Below are 20,117 nucleotides of genomic sequence, written 5' to 3'. Positions count from 1 at the left end.
GAATTTGCGGGGTCTCGACAAATTGGCAAAAAATCGAAAGCGCGCCCCGCTACGACGCCCCGCCCCTTGTCGATTTACGGCGGACGCCTTTTTTCAATGTTTAGCACTGAAAAGTCACATTTTTCTTGAATTAAAAAGTTCTGGTCTTTCTTTTCGACATCAATTCGCTACGAATTGTAGCCTTGGTTATTGTCTATCTAAAAAGATCAAAATATTACATATATGTGCTTCCTAGGAAAAGTTAATAGAGCTCGAAAAGTCCGATTTTTAAACTTTTTTTCAGAATCCATAATTTTTGATTTCGATGACGAATCTTCGGATTTTTCTACTTAATATCGATAATACTACGCTGAAAATGTTTTTTCACGAGCGTGGAGTGTGTCGTTGCCTACATTTTGACTTTTTGCAGACTCAAACTTGTGGACAAAAAAAATTTATTTTATGACTGATTTTCACCAAAAACAAGAAGAAACATGAACAACAATAGATTATCGAAGCCTCGGATCCTTCTTTGATTTTTGTTTTCATCGTTTCTCGCTTCGAAAACCCTGTAAAACATTCGACGGAGAAGTATTTTTTGCTCATGAGTGACTAACCGCAGAAATTATTGGTGAAAAGTCTTCGAAAACGAATGAGGGATCATACACAAAAATTTCCTGAACAATATTGAAGAGAAAAGCAAAATATTGTAGAGAAAACGAACCGTTTAAAGCCGCTTTTCGTAAACATGCATACAACTGCCGGAGTCGCTTTTTAAGCCGTGTGATATTGGAGAAATCTGAAAAATGAGGTTTAAAAGTGATTTATAGAAAAAACAGACCGAAAAAAGATAAAAAAGCCGGAAATTCTTGCAAAAAATAATTTATGTTCAAATCAATTTAAAAATTGATGCGAGAGAGTACGAACACCTTGAGAGACGCAGACAACGATCGTTGGCGCGTCACCTGCAACAAAGCGTGAAGCGCGTTGTGTCCTTGGGAGGCCGTGCATGTTGTCAAATTTTCCACTAGGCTCCATCACGAACTAGGAATATTTTGAAAATTATGATTTTTTATAGAATTTTTGTTTTAAAAACAGAAAATTCGAACTAAAAATGAGGAAAGCAACTGGAATTCCGAAAATCGTCTATTTAGTGTTTTGTAAATTCAAAAATGATATCACTTTTCGACTGAAAAACAGTTCCGCCCCAAAAAAAAACGAATAGAAACCTGAAAATTTCAAAAACAACAAACTAAAAAATCACGAGAGACACACACATAGAACATTTAACACCGATGAGGTTTATTATTAGAGAAACAGGAGGAACAAAAAAAAATAACCGATAGTAGTGTGGGTGAAAAAAAAACAATGAAAATATAACAAACGAGTAGGGGAAACAACAAAAAGAATAGCATTTTTTATTCATGGTGGAAATCGTCGGTATCCGAATTGACCAAAAACGGAAGCCATGTCTCCAGGAAACCGGGCGAGACGAAGCGATCGTAGTAGTAAAGAGAGAAGAGAACGAGCATGAAGAGAGTCATTGGGTAGAAGAACATCCAGTATGGGGAGTTCTTCCAGGGAAGGAAATTTACGTCATCGCGGGGAAGGGATGTCGGGGTGGAGATCATACTGAACTTGGTGACAGAAGTGATACGGACTTCAATCCATTCGCCCATTTTGCAGTGTTCCAGCGGGACAAGGATCTGCTCGTAGCTCTTGTTGTGACCGACTCCGTGGATTTTGTCTGGAAATTTCGGGAACTTTTTTTGGAATTTTCAAATTTATAGAATTCTGATTTTTGGAATTTTTCGAAATTCAATTTTTTTGAATTACCGCTTTTTCTAAATTTTTTGTTTGAAATTTGATGGAACGGTATCCGTGAAGATTACTGTAGGTTACTGTAGAAAAAATGTCTTTTGTATACTGTATTTTTTGCTTCTTTTTCTGCATTTAGACGTGATCGTGTTTGCAAAAATGAAAAACAACAAAGGGAAATTTGGTTTCTACAGTAACCTACAGTAATCTTCCTGAACACGGTTCCATCAAATTTCAGACAAATAAACCGGAAAAATCGAAAAAGAATCTACAAAAAATAGCTGAAAACCCTAAAAAGGTCTAAAAATTTTGCAAAAATCGAATAAAAACGCATTTTTCGCTCGAAAGTTCGCAGAGGAAATCGCTAATTTTTCAGATTTTTAGTTTTGGCGGAAATTCAAAAAATATTCGAGAACCTTCTAGAAGTTTCCAGAAACGACATTTTGAAGCGATTCTTGCAATTTTTTGAATTTTTTCTTAGTTTCTATATGAATCTATACATTTTTCTACACATTTTGATGTATTAGGAAATGAAATTTTCCGGTCAAAAATTTTTCATTTCGGGCTCATTTTTGACCTTTCTAGCTGAATTTTAGGTCATTTTTCTCCCGATTTCCGACTATTTGAGTTGATTTTTAGGCCTACTTTCACAAAAAAAAAACGACCAACCTGCCGCAATTTCCGTGACAAGAACATTATGAATCTCTCCAATGCGATCCTCAGTGAATCGTGTGTACGATCTGAACAATTCCGACATGGCGGCCGTCCGTTTTCTCGCTTCCACCGTATCAATTTTCTTGAGACGCGCTGCGGGTGTGCCCGATCGTGGATAGTACTGATTGATGAACAGAGAAGGGAATTTGTATTTTCTGACGAGTTCCATACTTTCCTCGAAATCCTCCAATGTTTCTGTGGGGAACGCTAGGATCATATCGGTCGCAATGTAGATGTTCGGTACGCTGGAAAATCAATTTTTGTGAATTCGTTTTTGAGTTCGTTTGTGAAGACTACTGTAGGTTACTGTAGAAAACTTTTCCAGTAGCCTACAGTAATTTTCATGGCCATAGGTGCCAAAACGACAGCTACTGTAACTTAAAAAATTTTTTAATAAAAAATGTTTTCCAGATTTTTTTTTCACTGCTTTTCGAAAAAAAGATGCTCATGAAAATTGAGAAATTATAACTACCGTAAAACCTGTATTAGAAGGTCCCCCGTAATAGAAGGGCCGGCTCTTCTAATACAGGTTTTATGGTTTTTTTAGGTTACGGTAGTTGTCGTTGTGGGATCTTCGACCACGACCACCGGCATTTTTCTCACTTCTCAATCATATAATCGGCGATTTGCTCAAAATGTCGTCTCGAATACTCTCTCTTCATGTCCGTCAGCACCGCGTCGCTAGCACTTTGCACTGGAATGTGCAGGAAGGCATAGACTTTCGGATTGTTCAGAATCTCGGCGATTTCCTGTAACTTGTTTCAATTTTCTTCGTCTTTCAGTATGTACTGTACCGGTAAATAAGACATAAAAACACGTACTTTTCAGTTCATTTTCGGCCATTTTCAAGAGTCTTGAGTTCCATTGTCAAGTTTCCGGTAACTTTGAAAATTTTGAAGAGTGTAAAACATACCTAGATTGAAAACTTTGCATTCAGACTTTTTTTAAAATTCCATTTTTCTGAAAGACACCCATTTTCGACCCGTGTTCAGTACAAAAAAGGTTGTCTTTCAGAAAAATGGAACTTTCAAAAAACTCTGTGAATGCACAGATTTCAATCTTGGTCTGTTTTCCACGCTCCGCAATTCTCAAAGTGATCAGAAACTAGACAGCTGAGCTCCAGACTCATGAAAATGGTTGAAATGGTCTCAAATCAACTGAAAAGTACTTTCGACTGGTACAGTATGTTCAGACGACTTACCTCCAAATGATCTAAAATATACGGTGGATTCGTCATCCCCAATCTCATCATACACCCATCGGGAATCACTTTGACCAGAGCGTTCAACAAATCGGGCAACACCAAATTGATATCTCTTCCCCAAGCTCCCAAGTCTTCCGACGTCAACCACAGCTCTTTGACACCTTCGTCATGGAACGCGGCTCTCGCTTGCTCCACCAAATCCTCCAATGGATAGCTAACTAGGTCGCCACGTGCCATTTTTGTCTTACAGTAGGTGCAGTTGTTCAGACATCCTGTGGAGATGGAGAGCACTTCGATTAACTCGTTTTTTCGCATTTTTGGAAGACTGAGCAATGCGTCCGGACGGTTTCGAGTGAGGAGGCGGACCTGGAAATACCGATTTTTTTGTATTTTTTAAAGGGGGACTCCAATTGAAATGTGTCAAAAATATGTAGATTCTTAAAGCAACAATGAAAAAATACAGAAAAGTTCGCAAAACTTCGAAAAATCGCTTCTGGAAACTTCTGGAAGGTTCTATAACTTTTTTGAATTCTTGCCGAAACTGAAAACTCCGAGAAGTTAACGATTTTCAAACGAATTTTAGAGAGAAAAACGTAAGTTTTCTTCGATTTTTTTGCAAAATTTGTAGTCCTTTTTAGGTTTTTCAGATATTTTTGAAGATTCTTTTTTGATTTTTCAGCTTTTTCGCCTGAAATTTGGTGGGACGGTGTTCGTGAAGGTTACTGTAGATTTCTGTAGACAAATAATTTTCTTTTGTAGTGTTTTTTTGAATTTTGACGTGATCGTGTTTGAAAAAATAAAAAACTGCAAAAGGAAATTTGTGTTCTACAGTAACCTACAGTAATCTTCACCAACACCGTTCCATCAAATTTCCGATAAAAAATTCGGAAAAATCGGATAAGAAACTTTGAATCGAATAGCTGAAAAACCTAAAAATGTCTGAAAATTTTGCGAAAAATCGAAGAAAATACACATTTTTTCTCTCGAAAAATTGTTTCTAAAAAATCGCTAATTTTTCGGATTTTCCACTTTTGGCGGGAATTTAAAAACATTTCAGAACCTTCCAGAAGTTTCCAGAAATGGTTTGTTGAAGCGATTTTTGCAATTTTTCTGAATTTTCTCTTTGTTGCTTCATGAATCTATATATTTATCTACACATTTTGATTCCATAAAATTTTCGATTTTCCAAAATTTCAGCCCCATTGACCTACCTTATTCCCCTTGAGAGTCTCTTCAACGACTTCAACAATTCGATCAATCTGTTTCACTCCGACAATCGACACATTCTGAAGCCACGGTTCTGATGGTGCCGCCTGTGACACACACCCAGCCATAATGATCTTTTTCCCTTGTTCCTGCCCCTGCACAACCAAATTATTGGCCTGTTGTTCGGATGGCGTCTTCACAGTGCAACTATTTAACACCCATACATCGGCATTCTCGCCTTCTTTCAGCACATCATATCCAGCTTTGTGAAGAAGACCAGCCATGTATTCAGAATCTGATGTGTTGTGAGAGCATCCCCAAGTACGGACCCACACTTTCTGACCGACTCCTGGTACCATGGAATCCACGTTTGCTGCTTCTTCGGCTGCCTTTGGAAGCTGCTTGCGAGTTCTGAATAAATCAAAAACATTAAAAAATCTAGAAAATCTTGAAATTTTTGATTTTCCAGACAAAAATTGACACAGATTTCTTACTCGAATTTCAATTTTTTTCAAATTTTAATATTTTTTAACATTTTTATTTTATTATAATATCATCGATTTTCCTGGTTTTCCTCTGTTGTTTCGTAATAATTACCGTATTTTAATGTCCTTCGCATCTCGATTCGCCACCGGACCTCTTCCGACGATATCTTCGATATCCATCGTTATTTTTACCCTGAAAATATGGAAAAAATTTTTTTTTCTTGATTTGCAGCTATAAAAATCAATTATTTAATGAAAAAGTCGTCTGAAAATCGACGATTTATAAAAAAAATTAAATTAAAAATTGGATTTAAAGGCGCACACAGTTGAATCTTGTTGGAGTATCAACACGATTACAGTAACCTTTCAAAATTTTCCTTGTTCGTTGATTTTTCAGACTTTTAAAATGAATTTTCAGGTTGCAAAAAACATGGATATGATACAAAAAGTTAAAGAAAAAAGATTATTCAAATTTTATCTTTTTTTCTCACAAAAGCGGGGAAATCTTCTGAAAATCGGAGATTCAAATTTAAAAAAAAAGAATCTAAAGGCGCACACAGTCGAATCTTGTAACGAGTCTCACCACGATTACAGAAACCTTGTTTTAAATTTCTTGCCCGAATGTTTGTTTTCAGATTTTTAAAAATAGCTTTTTCAGCTCGCAAAGGACAGGGACATACAAAAAATAACACAAAAAAGATTATTAAATTTTATCATTCTTTTCTCGAAAAGAAAAGGAAAAAAACAGAGAAATGCATATATAAAATTGAGGTTGAAGCGAATATGACCATGTAAAGTGTGGTGGGGGAAGGCTGAAAGGCTTTTTTTGACTGATAGTGTTTTGGGGCGCAAAGTTCGTAATATTAAATAACTGAAAAAAGAAGAAAAACTGGATGACAAAATTATGCTCAAAGATACACACACTTGACTAGCTCGGGGGGAAAAGTCTCAAAGGGGGAAGGCGCCAAAGAGATAGAATGAGATCGTCAGGAAAAAACAAACTGATTAGAGTGCGCTCTATTGCTGACAGAGCTTTTAAATATTTATAATACATTTTGAATAAAAGTGGTATCGTAGTTGGTGATGAGGACTTTTAGGAAGCTCATCTCTCGTCGGGTGTTCTCGAAAATGACACGTGGATCTTCGCTTTCGCATCTGAAACATTTTTGTATGCAAGTGCGGTCTATTGAACTTTTTGACTCACCTCAAAATATTCGGAGCAATAACCATTGCCAAATTGGACGTATCCATTTTGGTCTTTGCCACCACTTCCTCTCGACTCAAATCCTGTAACAAAGCAATCACTCGAACCAGAACCAATCGATTGATATCCGGTAGTAGATCAACTAATCGAATCGCTTCGGCAGGTGTGTCTGAAGCGACCAGCGCTCTTTGGTATAGATTTGGCAGGATTAAAGGGACAGGCAGCTGACGGAGCCACAGTTTCAAAAGACACGCTGGCACATTGGCATCGTGCATTTTAGGCGCTAGCCATCCGTCGAGTTGCCCACGGGCGGTTGCTAGTTGTTCTGGGTCACCGGCAACTCTGGAACGATTATTTGAAAATTAACTTTTTTCTGAAATTTTAAAACTTACCGAAATATTCCTTCTGTCCTCCTTCCTCCAGACTGATACAACAATTCAATGAGAGTTGTCAGCAGCCAAGGAAGCTTCAATTCTGGAAACTTCTCCGATTGCATCTGCATCAATTCCTCTAATGAAGCAGAGAACAAGGGTGGTCGGAAAATGTGAATTTTGGTTTCTTGAATACTCTGAAGACTTGGTTTCAGCCTTGTTATCACTTTGCTCAGCCTCTTCAGGCATTGCTGAGAAAAGTAGGATGTTGAGACTTCAGGTAGATCGAAAATTGAGTCCAGATGCTTGTTGAGAAAGTCGTTTAACTTTTCACTAATCGCTTCGGTGGGAAATATAAAAGCAAGAACGATGGTGAGTAGCTCCCAACCTCTTCTCAAACTGTCTGGCTTCTCATTATCCGATAATTGTTGCATAAGAAGTGCAATCGCTTCATCTCCAATTTCTGGTTTCTTGGATGCCAGTTCACAGAAAGACAATGCCACTTGCTCTGGACTAGTCTTACTTTTCCGATCTCCCATATATGATTGAATTAATTTAAAAAGTGCTGCAGTCTCTTTCCTCAGCTGCTTATTCTCCGGTTGTGTCAACGACACCTTCGGTGCATCTTTCGACCAGCCATTCTTATTTTTACTCTTTGTAGAGGTGACAGATGAGAATAGCGATTTTCTTGTGCTCCCTGTTCCCCCTCCAACTGCATTCGGTGGTGACGCCGATCGAGAGGAGCGTGGAGGAATGGAATCGGAAGATGGTGCATGAGATAAGGTTGAAGATGCACTTGCTGCAGTTGGGAACGCACCATATGGTGGGCCGTTGCGAGAGGAGGAGGATGGAGGATTTGGGCCAACACCACCGTAGTCGCTGTTTGCGGCCGCCCGTTCGCTTAGCTCCTCGTCTAGTGACATCCACTGCAAAAATGAATTATGAGGATGGGGAATGGCAATATTCTAATTTGAATAGATGGGGAAAGAAGGAATTTTTCTGAAATCTTCTACCGTAGACGCTCTAATAGAATGACTCCTAACGTTTAACTTTGAGCTAGTTTATCTCACTTCCCGTAAGAGATATCAAAAATCTGATTAATTATTCATCATAATATCAGAAACATTTCAATAATTGACTACGTTTTGCTATCTTTAACCGGAACCGAGATATATAGACTAAAAATGGACGGTTCAGGAGTGCAACTACGATATGCTTACTTTGAGTTCAATTATCTCACTTCCTGTCAAAGATATCAAAAAGTGATCAACTGATAAAATGTTAATCATAACATCACCAATATTTTATTAATTAGCAAATTTTTTATATAACCCATAGAAGCTGGGATAATTGAGATCAAAGGGCTAAACAGAATTTATGTTGCCAAGGTTCAAAGCTCTACGAAAGTAGGTCAAAATTGTTCGCTCTTTTTGAAAATTTCAGAATAAATAGAACAAAAATAGAGCTTCATTTTTATAGTTACCAACTTTTTCGAAAAATCAATTCCTGAGGAGATAGAGCTCCCACCTCTTAAAAGGCCTTGCGACCAAGGCGACTTCACTTCTACGTGGCACATCTCATGAGGACTTGATTTTTCAAAAAAGTTGTGTACTGCAAAAATGAAAATCTGAAGATCCCACTCCAAAGGCTTTCGGCAAAAGCACCCCACTCAAAAATTCATAAAACAATCATACCTCAAACGAGCTCTGCATTCCATTCAAGGTGTTCTGCGAATTCTGGCTATTACTTCTAAAACTGACAACTCCCGCTTCTGGTGTTATATTTTGTGCGAACGCCGTTGGAATCTTATTCACAACACGACGTACCGACGGGGACGTTTGGGTTTCGCACGTTCGACGAACCTGGAATATTTGGAAATTGATCATTGAACTTTAGGCCAATATATTTCGGTTCCCATGAGTCATATCAGAAATGTGTCAACTGATAAATTGTTGATCATAATATCAGAAGTCTTTTATCAGTTAACAACTTTTTGATATCAGAAAAAAATCGAGATTATAAGAAATCGAGATTATTGAGGTTCAAACTTAAGGATAGTCTTCTGATACTAACCTTCGCCGTAGCTCCACCCCCTTCTGTATTTTCTTTGAGTGTTTGAAGCTTGGCAAGTGGAATAATATCGATATCGATTCCTGTTGGTTTTTGCCATTTTGTGACACTTGAGGAGGCATTGTAGTAGTAGTAGCGGCCGGTTTTCGAGTCGAATAGTTCCCACCATTGGTTTTGATGAGTTGTTTTTCTGGAAAATTCGGATTTTTTTCATTCAAAGTTGGTCCAGAACTTTTTTTCTAGTGTACTGAAATTCATGGAACATGGACCAATAAATCAGAAATTTGGTATAGAAATTGAAAAAGTAAATGTCCAAAAAAGAAGATAAAACTAGACATGGTGCATCGATTCAAAATGTTCTCCTCGCTATAGTTTCTTTTAGCATCAATATTTTCGGACAAACTAAAGTAGATATGATAAAACTCGACGAGTACTACAAAATGGTACTATCTAGAAAACTGTAATTTGTCTTTGAACAAAGTTACAAGTCAAAACCGTCTGAGCTACGCGGTCACATCTTTATGGCTTTTTAACTTTGTTCGTAGAAAATATACAGTTTTCCAAATAGTACATGTTTGTAGTTCTTGAGTTCTTTTATCATATCTGATTTAGTTGGCTCAAAAATATTGATTCTGAAAGAAGCTATGGGGGCCAAAAAACCAATTTCAAAAGTAGGGTTCTCCTAGATCAGGATAGTGTCCATCGACTTTTTTTTGGAATATTTTCGAACTAATTTTCAGGTTTTTTTTTTAGTTGATCAAAATGTATGAAACATGGACCAATCAACCAGAAATTTGATTTAGAATTCGGAATATCCAAAAAAAAGTTCCAAAATGATGGAACAAGAATCGGTGCATCAGCCCAAAATCCTCTGCTGGGTCCGGATAAGGTTCATCAACTTATTTTAGAATATTTTCAAAAACAATTTTTTGGGCTCGGAAAAAAAACTCACACATTAGCACCCTCCGGGGGCTCCCATGCACACTGTCCAGTCACCAAATTCGCATACATCGTCTGCCTGGACTGTGGTTCCACAATCTCAACCCACTCCACGTTGGCGGCTCGACTATTCGTCGATCCATTCTCATAGAATTCCGCATTATTAGATGCAACCGAGACAGGACGGGGTGGATGATGATGTCGTGGTGATGTCAAGTCGTCCCCATCTTTTATGCTCATTTTATGGCATTGGTGGGGGAGGCGGTCTGGGAAGGTGGTTCTGAAAATTGGGAATTTTTGTACGGTTCAGTACAAAAGAAAAATAAAGAACATGCAAAATGGGCTTAAGCGGAGAGGAGGAAGCTAGGAACAAAACAAACAGATGGTTTAGGGACACTTGCGACGATGAAAAATCATATGCCTCTCCTCTTCTCCTTCCCCCTTCTTCTCCGTTTTCAACTAAACTGCACTCTCCTCGTCAGTGCGGAGTGTCGTTGTTGCATTGTTGTGTAGTGCAACAGGGAAAAAATGGTGTGAAAAGGAAGTATGTATACTATGTGAGATTATGCATATCATGTGATAACCCAGAGCTTGAGTCCTATTGATTAGTGCATAACGCCTTCTTCTTCTCCTTCTTCTACTTTGCGCGTCGCGGGGGGATAAGGTTAGTTTGTTGTGTTTCAGACTGGAATCAATAAACAATTACAGATTTACTTTTTATCAGTGTGACACGTCATCAGTGATGATGTCACAACTGCATCACCACTCGCTGAATGTGAATAGGCAGAGTGATAATCAGGTTTGTTTGTGTGTGTTTGTCAGAGGAGGGTGGCGGGAAATTTGAAATTTCGGGAAAGTTGTTTACTGATCTGATACTTTTGAAGTTTCTTCCTGAAACCAAGAAATGTAATACCCCTGAGAGAGGGCGATGGAGCGTTAATTAGCCGCCGCAGAGGTCAACGGGCGTCGCCGGCCTATATTTAGTTTAGACCCCTACCAAAATAGGTTAATATAGTCCGATTGCTTTGAAAATTTCAAAAAATATATAACAAAAATTGGGCTTCATTTTCGTAGTTCACAACTTTTTTGAATAATCAAGTCCTGAGGAGATATGCCACATGGAAGTAAAGAAGGATGCACGCAAGGGTTTGGCGCAAGGGGGAGAGGTGCGCTAGGGGCTCTATCTCCTCAGGAACCAATTTCTCAGAAACGTTGTCAACTGCAAAAATAAAGCTCTTTATTTATTCTATACTTTCTAAAATTTTGGAAACTATAGTACAATTTTGACATATTTTTAGTGCTCATACAACAGAATAATATTACCATATTTCTGCGCTTTGAGCTGAAATATCTCAATTCCTATGGGATATATCATAAAATTGTCAACTGATAAAATGTTGGCAGCATTATCATTAACTTTTTATCAGTTGACCAGTTTTTGATATCTTTTACGGAAACCGAGATAGATGAGTTCAAAACAGAGTGAGTTTCTATTTGAGCATTCACGGCGGGAATATGTTGTCGTATTATTAAAGGTGGGGGACATGAAAAAAATAATGTTCTCGAAATTCCGTTCAAATATGCCCCTCGAGGAGTTGAACTTGTGGGGGCGAGGATTGAGGGATCGGCGCCGCTACCGACTGAGCCAAGGGGGCAAAGCGGCAGCGGGTGCCCCGTTGCATACATAAAGGCGAGGACGACAGCTGTACGCAGAGTGACATTAAGCGTTGTACACCGTCACGGTAGAATGCATACCCTAACTCCGAAAAACCTCCGAAAACTCTCCTGTCCCCCCACCTTTAAAGAAATTATGTGGGAAGCGTTTTCTTCTTCTGTTACCAACTTAATTTTTCCAGAATACCGTCAACTATGATCTCCAGCTTGCTCCAACCGTCTCAAACGAAGGAATCTTGCCACCTAATCAAGCCTACTGGTTTATGGAACCGTACCCAAGTGACAACAATCCACAGGACGGTTATTATTTGCAGCCAGTGGTAATATTTTGTTATCTTCGATTTTCAATTCGGTTTTTTTCAGCCAGTCCATGAACCCAACTACGTTCCGCAAGATTCATATCACCAACCAGCCAACTATGAGCCGATTCCACCACTCATGGGATACAGTTCTGATATGGTAGTCCCACAGAGCAATGCTCAATACTATGTGGGTCATGACAATCAACAAGCCTATCAATTCGGATATCCGACGGACCCAGCCAATTCGACACAGATAATGGATTCCAACTTCAACATGGTACCACAGATTGGAATGAATCCAACATATGATCCCGCTTCTTATTGTAATCTTCAGATGAGCACAAACTACCAAATGCCAGCTAATCAAACCTTCGGACAATACACAAGTGATCATAATGCAACAGGAATGGTCCCGTATAACGACCAGGATTTCTGGAATTCTGGAATCGCCAACTACCAAATGATGCCAGAGCCCATCCAGATAAACACTACACATTCAAATGACCATATTTATGCTCACGGACAACCAGAACATAACTCAACTGGAAGCTCCGCCTATCATATGACTTCTATGGTCTCTACATATTCCAACAGTAAGGATATAGGTTCATACGGTCATGGTCCAGAGCAAACGCCGATAAACACAAACCATTCAAATGGTCAGAATTATGGTCGCGGACCACTAGAACAAAATTCAAGTAGAAGCTCCGCCTCCCAGATGACTCCTATGGTCACTGCACATTCCAACGGTCACCAGATGCCCACTACACATTTGGATGGTTACGGTAATTATGGTCATGTTCCGCCAGTGCACAGTTCAAGTGGAAGCTCCGCCTCCCAGATGGCTTCCATGGTCCCTGCACATTCCAATGGTCAGAATTTCAACCAATATTGTCATGGTTTAGCAGAACAGACTTCTAAAGTTTCCTCCAATGTTCCAGTATACTGTAATTCTGTTGCTGCTTCCGGAAACCAGCCAACGAATCCGATGTCATATTCCAACCAGATGATTCCGATGGTCCCTACAGATTCCAACGGTCAGAATTTCAGCCAATATGCTTATTTTCCGCCAGAACAGAATTCGAGTGTTTCCGCTCCAGTGTACTGTAATCCTGTTGTGGCTCAGGGAAACCAGTCAACGAATTCGTTTTCATATCCCAACCAGATGACTTCACAGGCTCCAGCCTCGCATAGTTACTGTAGCCAACCAGTGGGACAATCTGCAGCGCCAACCCAATGGACAGCTCCACCTACTGTTCAGAATGCCCAACATTTTGCGGATAATTTTCCAGATGTTGGACACTGGGGAGCTTATGGCGTGTCGAACAATTCATCAAAGCCAGAACAAATCGTTGCTAAACCGGTGACCACTTCAAGGCACCAGAATTCTGGAAAATATGTCTCCAGATCTGCACAGAACGCTAGCCATACCTCAATGATTCCAAAACAGGCAGCTACACGGATGAACCAAAATGGGAACTATGGCCAGAACAGGTCTGCTTCAAGATATAAAACCTCCAATTCAGGACAACAGGAATCTCGAAATTCATTTGCACAGACTGCTAGCAAGAATGGAAATTCCAACTATCGAATGAATCCGAGCCAGCCTGCTACTTCATCAAATGTTAACTACCGTACGACGCGAAGAAATGATCCAGAGCAAAGAAATAGAACTGCAAACGGCCCAATTGGCAATATCCCAGAATTTGACTCTAGAATACCACCTCCAGTTGGAGAGTGGGGTGTTTATGGTGCTCACAACCGTGCTTCAAATGACAACTATCAGAAAACCAACAATCTCCAATCAAATGGCTTATCAACAAGTTACAAACCATCGAGCACTACAAACTACAAAACAGCAGCCAAGCAGACGAGCTCCACGGGATACACCCCTAACAGAAACCACAAGTCTCAGTTTGATGAATACGGAAGATCTAGACCATCTAATCAAGGAAACACGTCTTATAGTCCACGAACCTCTAGGCCAGCTAACCAGGGAAACGGTTCCCAGAACACCGGACAATCCAGTTATCGTCAAGGACCAGCTCCAAGAAACAATGCTTATGGACCATTGACGGTTCAAATTGAAGAACAATCCTATCCATCAACTCCATCAACTGAAGAAAGCAAAAGGAACTCCAAAGCAAAGTTAGATCAAATGAGCTCGATTAATAGCTAAAATTTAAATTCTTACAGCTTGGAAGTGGTCCCTAGTGATCAAAAGACTATTGAAATTGGTCCGAGGAAACTGAACGTTAGAACAGTGGTTTGTTCAGAGCAGATAGTGTTGTTCATTGAGATGCCTGCCGGTTACTGTAAGTAGCAACTTTGAGCCACTTTATCTAGATTTCTGTGAGAGATAACAAAAAGTGGTCAACTAATAAAATGTTTATCATAAAATCAAAAACATTTTATTAGTTGACACTTTTTGATATCTCACATCAGAACTGAGATAAGATAATTGAGCTCAAAGTATCGTAACCCCTCTAGTAGATCGCGACCGAACCGTCAATTTTGAACCCATATATCTTACTTTCTGTAAATGATATCAAAAAGTGATCAACTAATAAATTGTTTATCACAATATAACCAAAATTTTATCAGTTAGCATATTTTTGATATCTTTCACAAGAACCGAGATAAATTGGCTCAAAGAAAATGAACCTTGAATTACTTTTTTCCAGCCTCCGTCCAATACTTCATCTCTACGAAAATGACTTTTGAAGACGAATGGACAATGTTCAAGGTGTATGGAAACACTCCACGAACCGTATACCAAATTCGTACAGTTGCTGGAAAGTCGTATAACCTCTCTGTAACATGTCAATCTAACGAGAAGGTTTTCATTGGAGAATGGGGTGGAAAAGTTAGATCAGGTAAATTTTAGGAATTTTTTTGAGGGAAATTTAAGAGTTTACAAAAGTAGGTCAAAGTTTTACAGTTAAAAAAAATGAAATCAAAGAAGGCTTCATTCTGACATAATAGCCAAAGCGTTTGGGTTACTGTAATCACTCTAATAGAATCCGTCCCTATATCTCAACTTTAAGCCGATTTAACTAGGTTCCTATTAGAGATATTAAAACATTTTCAACTAATAAAATATTTATCATAATATCACCAATACTTTATCAGTTGACAAATTTCTGACGTCTCTTTTAGGTACAGAGATAATTAAGCTTAGTGCTGGGTTGGTGCCGCTACCGCGCTTTGACACTTTGAACATGCTTATCTCGGTTACTGTAGAAGATATCAAAATTTTGTAAGTTGCAAAAATGTTACTGATATTATCACAAACATTTTATCAGTTGACTGATTTTTGATTTCTTTTACAGGAAGTGAGATAATTGAGCTCAAAGTAGACGCATACTTGTAACGGGCCGGGCTTTTTCCGGAATTTCGGAGGCCCGGCCCGGCCCGGCGGGCCCGTCATTTCACTAGTTTTGAAATTTTCAAAAAACACATAAGGGGGGACCTAAGGGTGTGATTTTTTTTCGACCAAAATTTTTTTTCGAGTTTTTTCGATCTTTGTAGATTAGACAGACAAACAATCCAAAAAACGAAAAAAAAAAATGGAAAAAATTATATTGAGAGCTCAAAATTTGGCTCAAAAATACATAATTTTTGACACCGGGCCTTCCGGGCCGGGCCCGGGCCTTGGAAATTTCCTCAGGCCCGGGCCGGGCCCGGAATTTTACAAGTATATAGAATGGGCGTCTATTAGAGCAAATACGGTAGTTTGCTTTTTTGCGCCCTATCTCTCCAGGAAGCGCTTTTCCAGGGAAATCTTCAACTTAAAAATTAAAATTCTACTTTTATTCTATATTTTCTGAAAATTTTAGAGCAAACGGGTACTTTAACCTACTTTTCTAGAGCTCCAAACTATGTCTGCTTTTTGCTTGGCCAGTTTTTTGAAAAATTATAATTTTCAAACTATAAACAACTACCCAAATTTCTAACTGAAAAGTTTTCAGTATTCTCGCATCAAGAGTTCACTTATCTTCATCTCAAATGTGCCATATTCATTGACTCTAACCAACAAATCCCTCAAATGCAAGAAATCTCCGTGGTCTATCGATGTAAACCAAAAGAATACTGGGATCAAATCAAGACGCACTGCCAAAGAATGATGTACAAGTACAATAAAGTGGTGAATGGACAACCGGCGAATTTGTTGAATAGAAGACTTGCTGGATTATTCTTTTCGACATTCATCAAATCGGATGGATCCCTCCCGAAGACCTCGTTATTCGGAGATGTTCGCTTTTCTATGTCAGCAGGGATTCTATTGGATCCACGTGTTCATCGACTCTACTTTGGAGACTTCTACTGTAGGTCGAAACGACACTATGTGACACTTGTTGTAACTAGAAAAGGATCGGAAGCTGATATGTACTGCTTCACGAATCTTCTCTCCCTACATCCACTTTTCAATCCATATTTGAAAATTATTCATGACAATGGCAACTGGAGATTCTTCGTGGCAACTGCTGTTACTGTTGACCTATTATACACGGAAAATGTTCATACTTGCTTCGGAAGGCTGTCTCCAGTGGAGCCACGTGGCGGTAACCTTCATGGAGTCTATCCGAATGATAAGACATGCAGAATGTGCAATTTGTATCCAAAACAACTTATGCTCCATTAATCTGCTCTTCTTTTAAAATATTTCCAGTTGCTACTAGAGCGCATTTCCCCTATTTGGTTTTTCAAAATTCCAAAAGCATTTTCTCTCTGAACTCCCCGATCTCTCCTTACTTTAGCTAGGAGTTATATTTTTTCCCGTTTTTCCATTCCTAATCTCGATTGTGATTTTTTTTCCATATTTTCCCAATGACTTATATATCGAAACTCCCGATGTCTTTGTTTGAATAAAATAATAAACCTCATATATTCCTGAAAAAAAGCTATTTGAAAATTGAATTTCAAACTCCCTCCGAAAAGTTCGACCACTAAACAACGCGCGGTGCGTTATTTCGGAGTGTCGTTCGGAAGATTTTTTCTTGTTAATTCAACATTTTTATTGAATTTTGATGGATTTTCAAATGAAGAAATGGGTTTTTGATTTGAAAATGGTTATATAAGCGAGGTGCGATAATCTGAAACCTTGAAATACTATGGAAAATAATTTTGATAGGGATTTTTCGGCAGATTAAGATATTGACAATTTTTGTAATTTTTAAGATCTCGAATTTTATTTGAAAAAATAGAACCTTTTTTGCATCTAAAATTTCAATTTTCAGATGTCATTCAACGGTGGCTGGGCGCCGCCACCGTGGCACCATCAACCAGCGCCAATGCCTTCACCAAATGGTCAATCCTGGCGTCCATATGCTAATCAGCAAGGCGGCGGACCAATGCGCCAGCCACCCCATAACCATCATCCACACATGAATCCGCAATATCAAAATCCACATAATGGATGGCTAGAGATTCTAGATAATCCGTATTTTTCGAGAGGTGTGCACCCCCCGCAGAATCATTTTGAACGGTTTGTATATAGAAATTTCTCTTTTTAAAAAGTTTTTCGTAGAAATCAAATGCAAAATTTCAACCAGCCACCACTCCCTCCACCGCCCGTTCAGCAACGACCGGTTCTGAAAAGTCCGCCGAAAATTCAGATGAACGAATATGTAAAACAGACACTAATGAATAGTAAAACCTCTTGAAAAAATGGAAAATCCCAAAAAATCGAAATTTCCAGATGCCCATGTTCCTGGCCTTCGATCGGGTCTCCAGATGAGAAATGCGATGCAACAACGGGCGAAAAATCGAATGAAGGGACAAGAGCAACGACCGAAAACTTCAATGCAATTGATGGTTAATTTCAAAGTTTTCTCCGAAAGAATCGAGCTGAGATGGCAGATTCCGGCGAAGAGAAGTATGCGAAAAATTTTATTTTCGAAAAAAAGATAAAAATTGAAATCTAGGTAATTACCTGAAAACCAAAATCAAGGTCATGACCTAATTTTTAAAATCTAGGTCATGACCTAAAAATTAAAATCTGGGTCACTACCTTAAAATTGAAAATCTAGGTCACGACCTAATTTCTGAAATTTAGGTGACGACCTAGAAATTGAAATGTTAGTCATGACCTAATTTTTAAAATCTAGGTCATGACCTAAAAATTGAAAATTTAGGTCGTGACCTAAAAATTAAAATCTGGGTCACTACCTTAAAAATGAAAATCTAGGTCATGACCTAAAATTTGAAATCTGGGTCATTCAAGAAAACATGTTTTTTTTCCAAAATGCTTTCTTTTTTCCAGAAGACTTGAAATTCATCATCACAATGCTGAATACCAAAATGAATTCCGTCGAGAGCATCGAACGACCCTGTTCATCTGCTCATTGTGAATTTCAAGTACAAGCTGGCGAGAATTATAAAGTCGAAATTCACTGTAAAACTGAGAGAGACGGCTTTCTGCTAGCCTACTGGACGCGGGAATTGAGAGCTGGTGAAAAAAATTGCTCTCAAAATCAGTTGGAAACTTTGTTTCGTTGCAGAATTCAGCTATTCGGAACTCAAACATCTTCTCGAGAAATGCTATCAATTCGTGACACGTGGCATAAAAGCGGACCCTCAAATGCACGAATTTCGAGTGGTTTATCGGTGTAAACCAAAAGTGTACTGGGATGAAATCCATCATTATTGCAACGACGTCATGCAGAAGTATATCAAAGACGATAATGGACAGCCGGGAAATTTGATAAATGGAAAGATTAATGGGTTGTTCTTCTCGGCGCGACTGCTTCCTGACCTAACACTTCCCCAATTTTCTCCGTTTGGAAATGTGAGAATGATAGTGAACGCGTTCTTGATTCTGAATCCGGAGAGACATAATTTCTACTTTTCTGACTTCTATTGCAACAAAAACATCCATTATGTCACTATTGTGATTTGTGTGGTCGATTCGGAGACCGATAGATACTGTAGAGAGAAGCTAGTGAAGTTGAACCCATTATCGAATCCATTTGTGAAATTAATCCCGCCGCCTGATCGATTTGGACAGTGGAGATTTTATATCAATTATACCTTATGGGTAGAATTGTATTATACAGAAGATTTGCAATTGGATATGGGACAATTCTCAGCTATAATGGCCACCGGAGCAGGAACGTCGAAGATTGGAGGACTTCCGAATAATAAGAATTGTAATTTGTGTAATTTATATCCACGAAAGAAGAAGGTAGTAGAAGCTGTAGAGGAGGTGGCAGCAGTGGCAGATCTAGACTCTACAATGGCTACAATACTTCGAGAGGATGCTCGAGTGGATTCTGACGTGGCAGATACCTTGGTCTACTTGATAGATCGGGTGGAAGAACGGTCATTGACTGCGGAGGAGCTTGCAGAGAAACTGGATCCAGAGCTAGTAAAGGCTGTGGAGGAGATGAATAAGGCTGTGAATAAAGAAGAGAGTCTTTTCGGGTCGATAGCTAAGAATTTGAGTGATTTTGTTAGCGGATTTAATAAAAGGAAGGATGCGTTGATTCAGGAGATTCGGAAATTGAGAAATTCCTAGAATCAATAACTCCTTTTTGTTCAATTTTTGTATTTTTAATGCACTTTCTCTTCCCTTTTACGTGTTTCTCTATACTACGGTTCATTGAAAATCCATGTCGATCGGTTTATGCTTAAATTTTGATAAACTTCATAAATTATTTTTTCATAATGTTGCATTTTAAAAACGATTTCAATGAGTATCTGATGTTTGAAACTCGAATATTTATTGGTGAAAATTTAAAAATTTTTATTTTACCGTGAACTTTCTTACGTTTTACACGTAGGATCGAAAATTTGACGTGAAAAAAATTCTTCAGAATTTTCACGCGAAAAAAGGGTTTTCTGAGTTTTCATGTAAAAAATGAATTTTGTGAGTTTTTACGTGAAAAAGTATTTTTCAGAATTTTCACGTTAAAGGTGGTGTGCGGTGAAAAATTTTATTGCTTTATTTTGTGCAGAAATCCAAGTAGATCCCCATAAAAATTAAGAAAAAATTCAAAAAAATTCCTCCATTGAGAAAAACGGCATCGAAAAGTCAAAGTGGGAACCGGTGGCCTAGCGGCCAGGTGTGAGTTTTCTAGGCCAACTGCCGGTAAAAGCGCGAAATTCGAATTTTTATTGATTCTCAGTCTTTTCTCAGATGTCTTTTAA

The 20,117-nt window shown here is 38.6% G+C and overlaps 4 protein-coding genes across 4 annotated transcripts; 2 read left to right on the top strand and 2 right to left on the bottom strand.

Moving 5' to 3' along the window:
- Window positions 1–1,397: 1,397 nt before the first annotated feature.
- Window positions 1,398–5,586, bottom strand: CBG15101 (the record flags this gene model as incomplete). Its single annotated transcript, XM_002632847.2, has 6 exons — window positions 1,398–1,726; window positions 2,467–2,756; window positions 3,115–3,260; window positions 3,713–4,081; window positions 4,927–5,332; window positions 5,519–5,586. 6 exons carry the CDS (start codon window positions 5,584–5,586, stop codon window positions 1,398–1,400), a joined length of 1,608 nt encoding a protein of 535 aa, XP_002632893.2.
- Window positions 5,587–6,449: 863 nt separating this feature from the next.
- CBG15100 lies at window positions 6,450–10,230 on the bottom strand (the record flags this gene model as incomplete). The annotated part of the gene is made up of 6 exons (XM_045242547.1): window positions 6,450–6,561; window positions 6,611–6,952; window positions 7,003–7,946; window positions 8,676–8,843; window positions 9,055–9,241; window positions 10,004–10,230. 6 exons carry the CDS (start codon window positions 10,228–10,230, stop codon window positions 6,450–6,452), a joined length of 1,980 nt encoding a protein of 659 aa, XP_045095616.1.
- A 502-nt stretch (window positions 10,231–10,732) lies between these two features.
- CBG15099 lies at window positions 10,733–16,611 on the top strand (the record flags this gene model as incomplete). The annotated part of the gene is made up of 6 exons (XM_045242542.1): window positions 10,733–10,789; window positions 11,847–11,984; window positions 12,028–14,114; window positions 14,163–14,281; window positions 14,651–14,842; window positions 15,938–16,611. 6 exons carry the CDS (start codon window positions 10,733–10,735, stop codon window positions 16,609–16,611), a joined length of 3,267 nt encoding a protein of 1,088 aa, XP_045095615.1.
- A 595-nt stretch (window positions 16,612–17,206) lies between these two features.
- On the top strand, window positions 17,207–19,485 carry CBG15098 (the record flags this gene model as incomplete). Its single annotated transcript, XM_002632844.1, has 5 exons — window positions 17,207–17,454; window positions 17,497–17,618; window positions 17,668–17,844; window positions 18,232–18,420; window positions 18,470–19,485. 5 exons carry the CDS (start codon window positions 17,207–17,209, stop codon window positions 19,483–19,485), a joined length of 1,752 nt encoding a protein of 583 aa, XP_002632890.1.
- Between the last annotated feature and the right edge of the window lie 632 nt (window positions 19,486–20,117).

The sequence above is a fragment of the Caenorhabditis briggsae genome, assembly GCF_000004555.2.
Source record: "Caenorhabditis briggsae complete genome, chrI, whole genome shotgun sequence".
In the NCBI taxonomy this organism is placed as follows: Eukaryota; Metazoa; Nematoda; class Chromadorea; order Rhabditida; family Rhabditidae; genus Caenorhabditis; species Caenorhabditis briggsae.
Note: the sequence above shows the minus strand (reverse complement) of the source record. Positions and strands in the feature narration are given on the sequence as shown.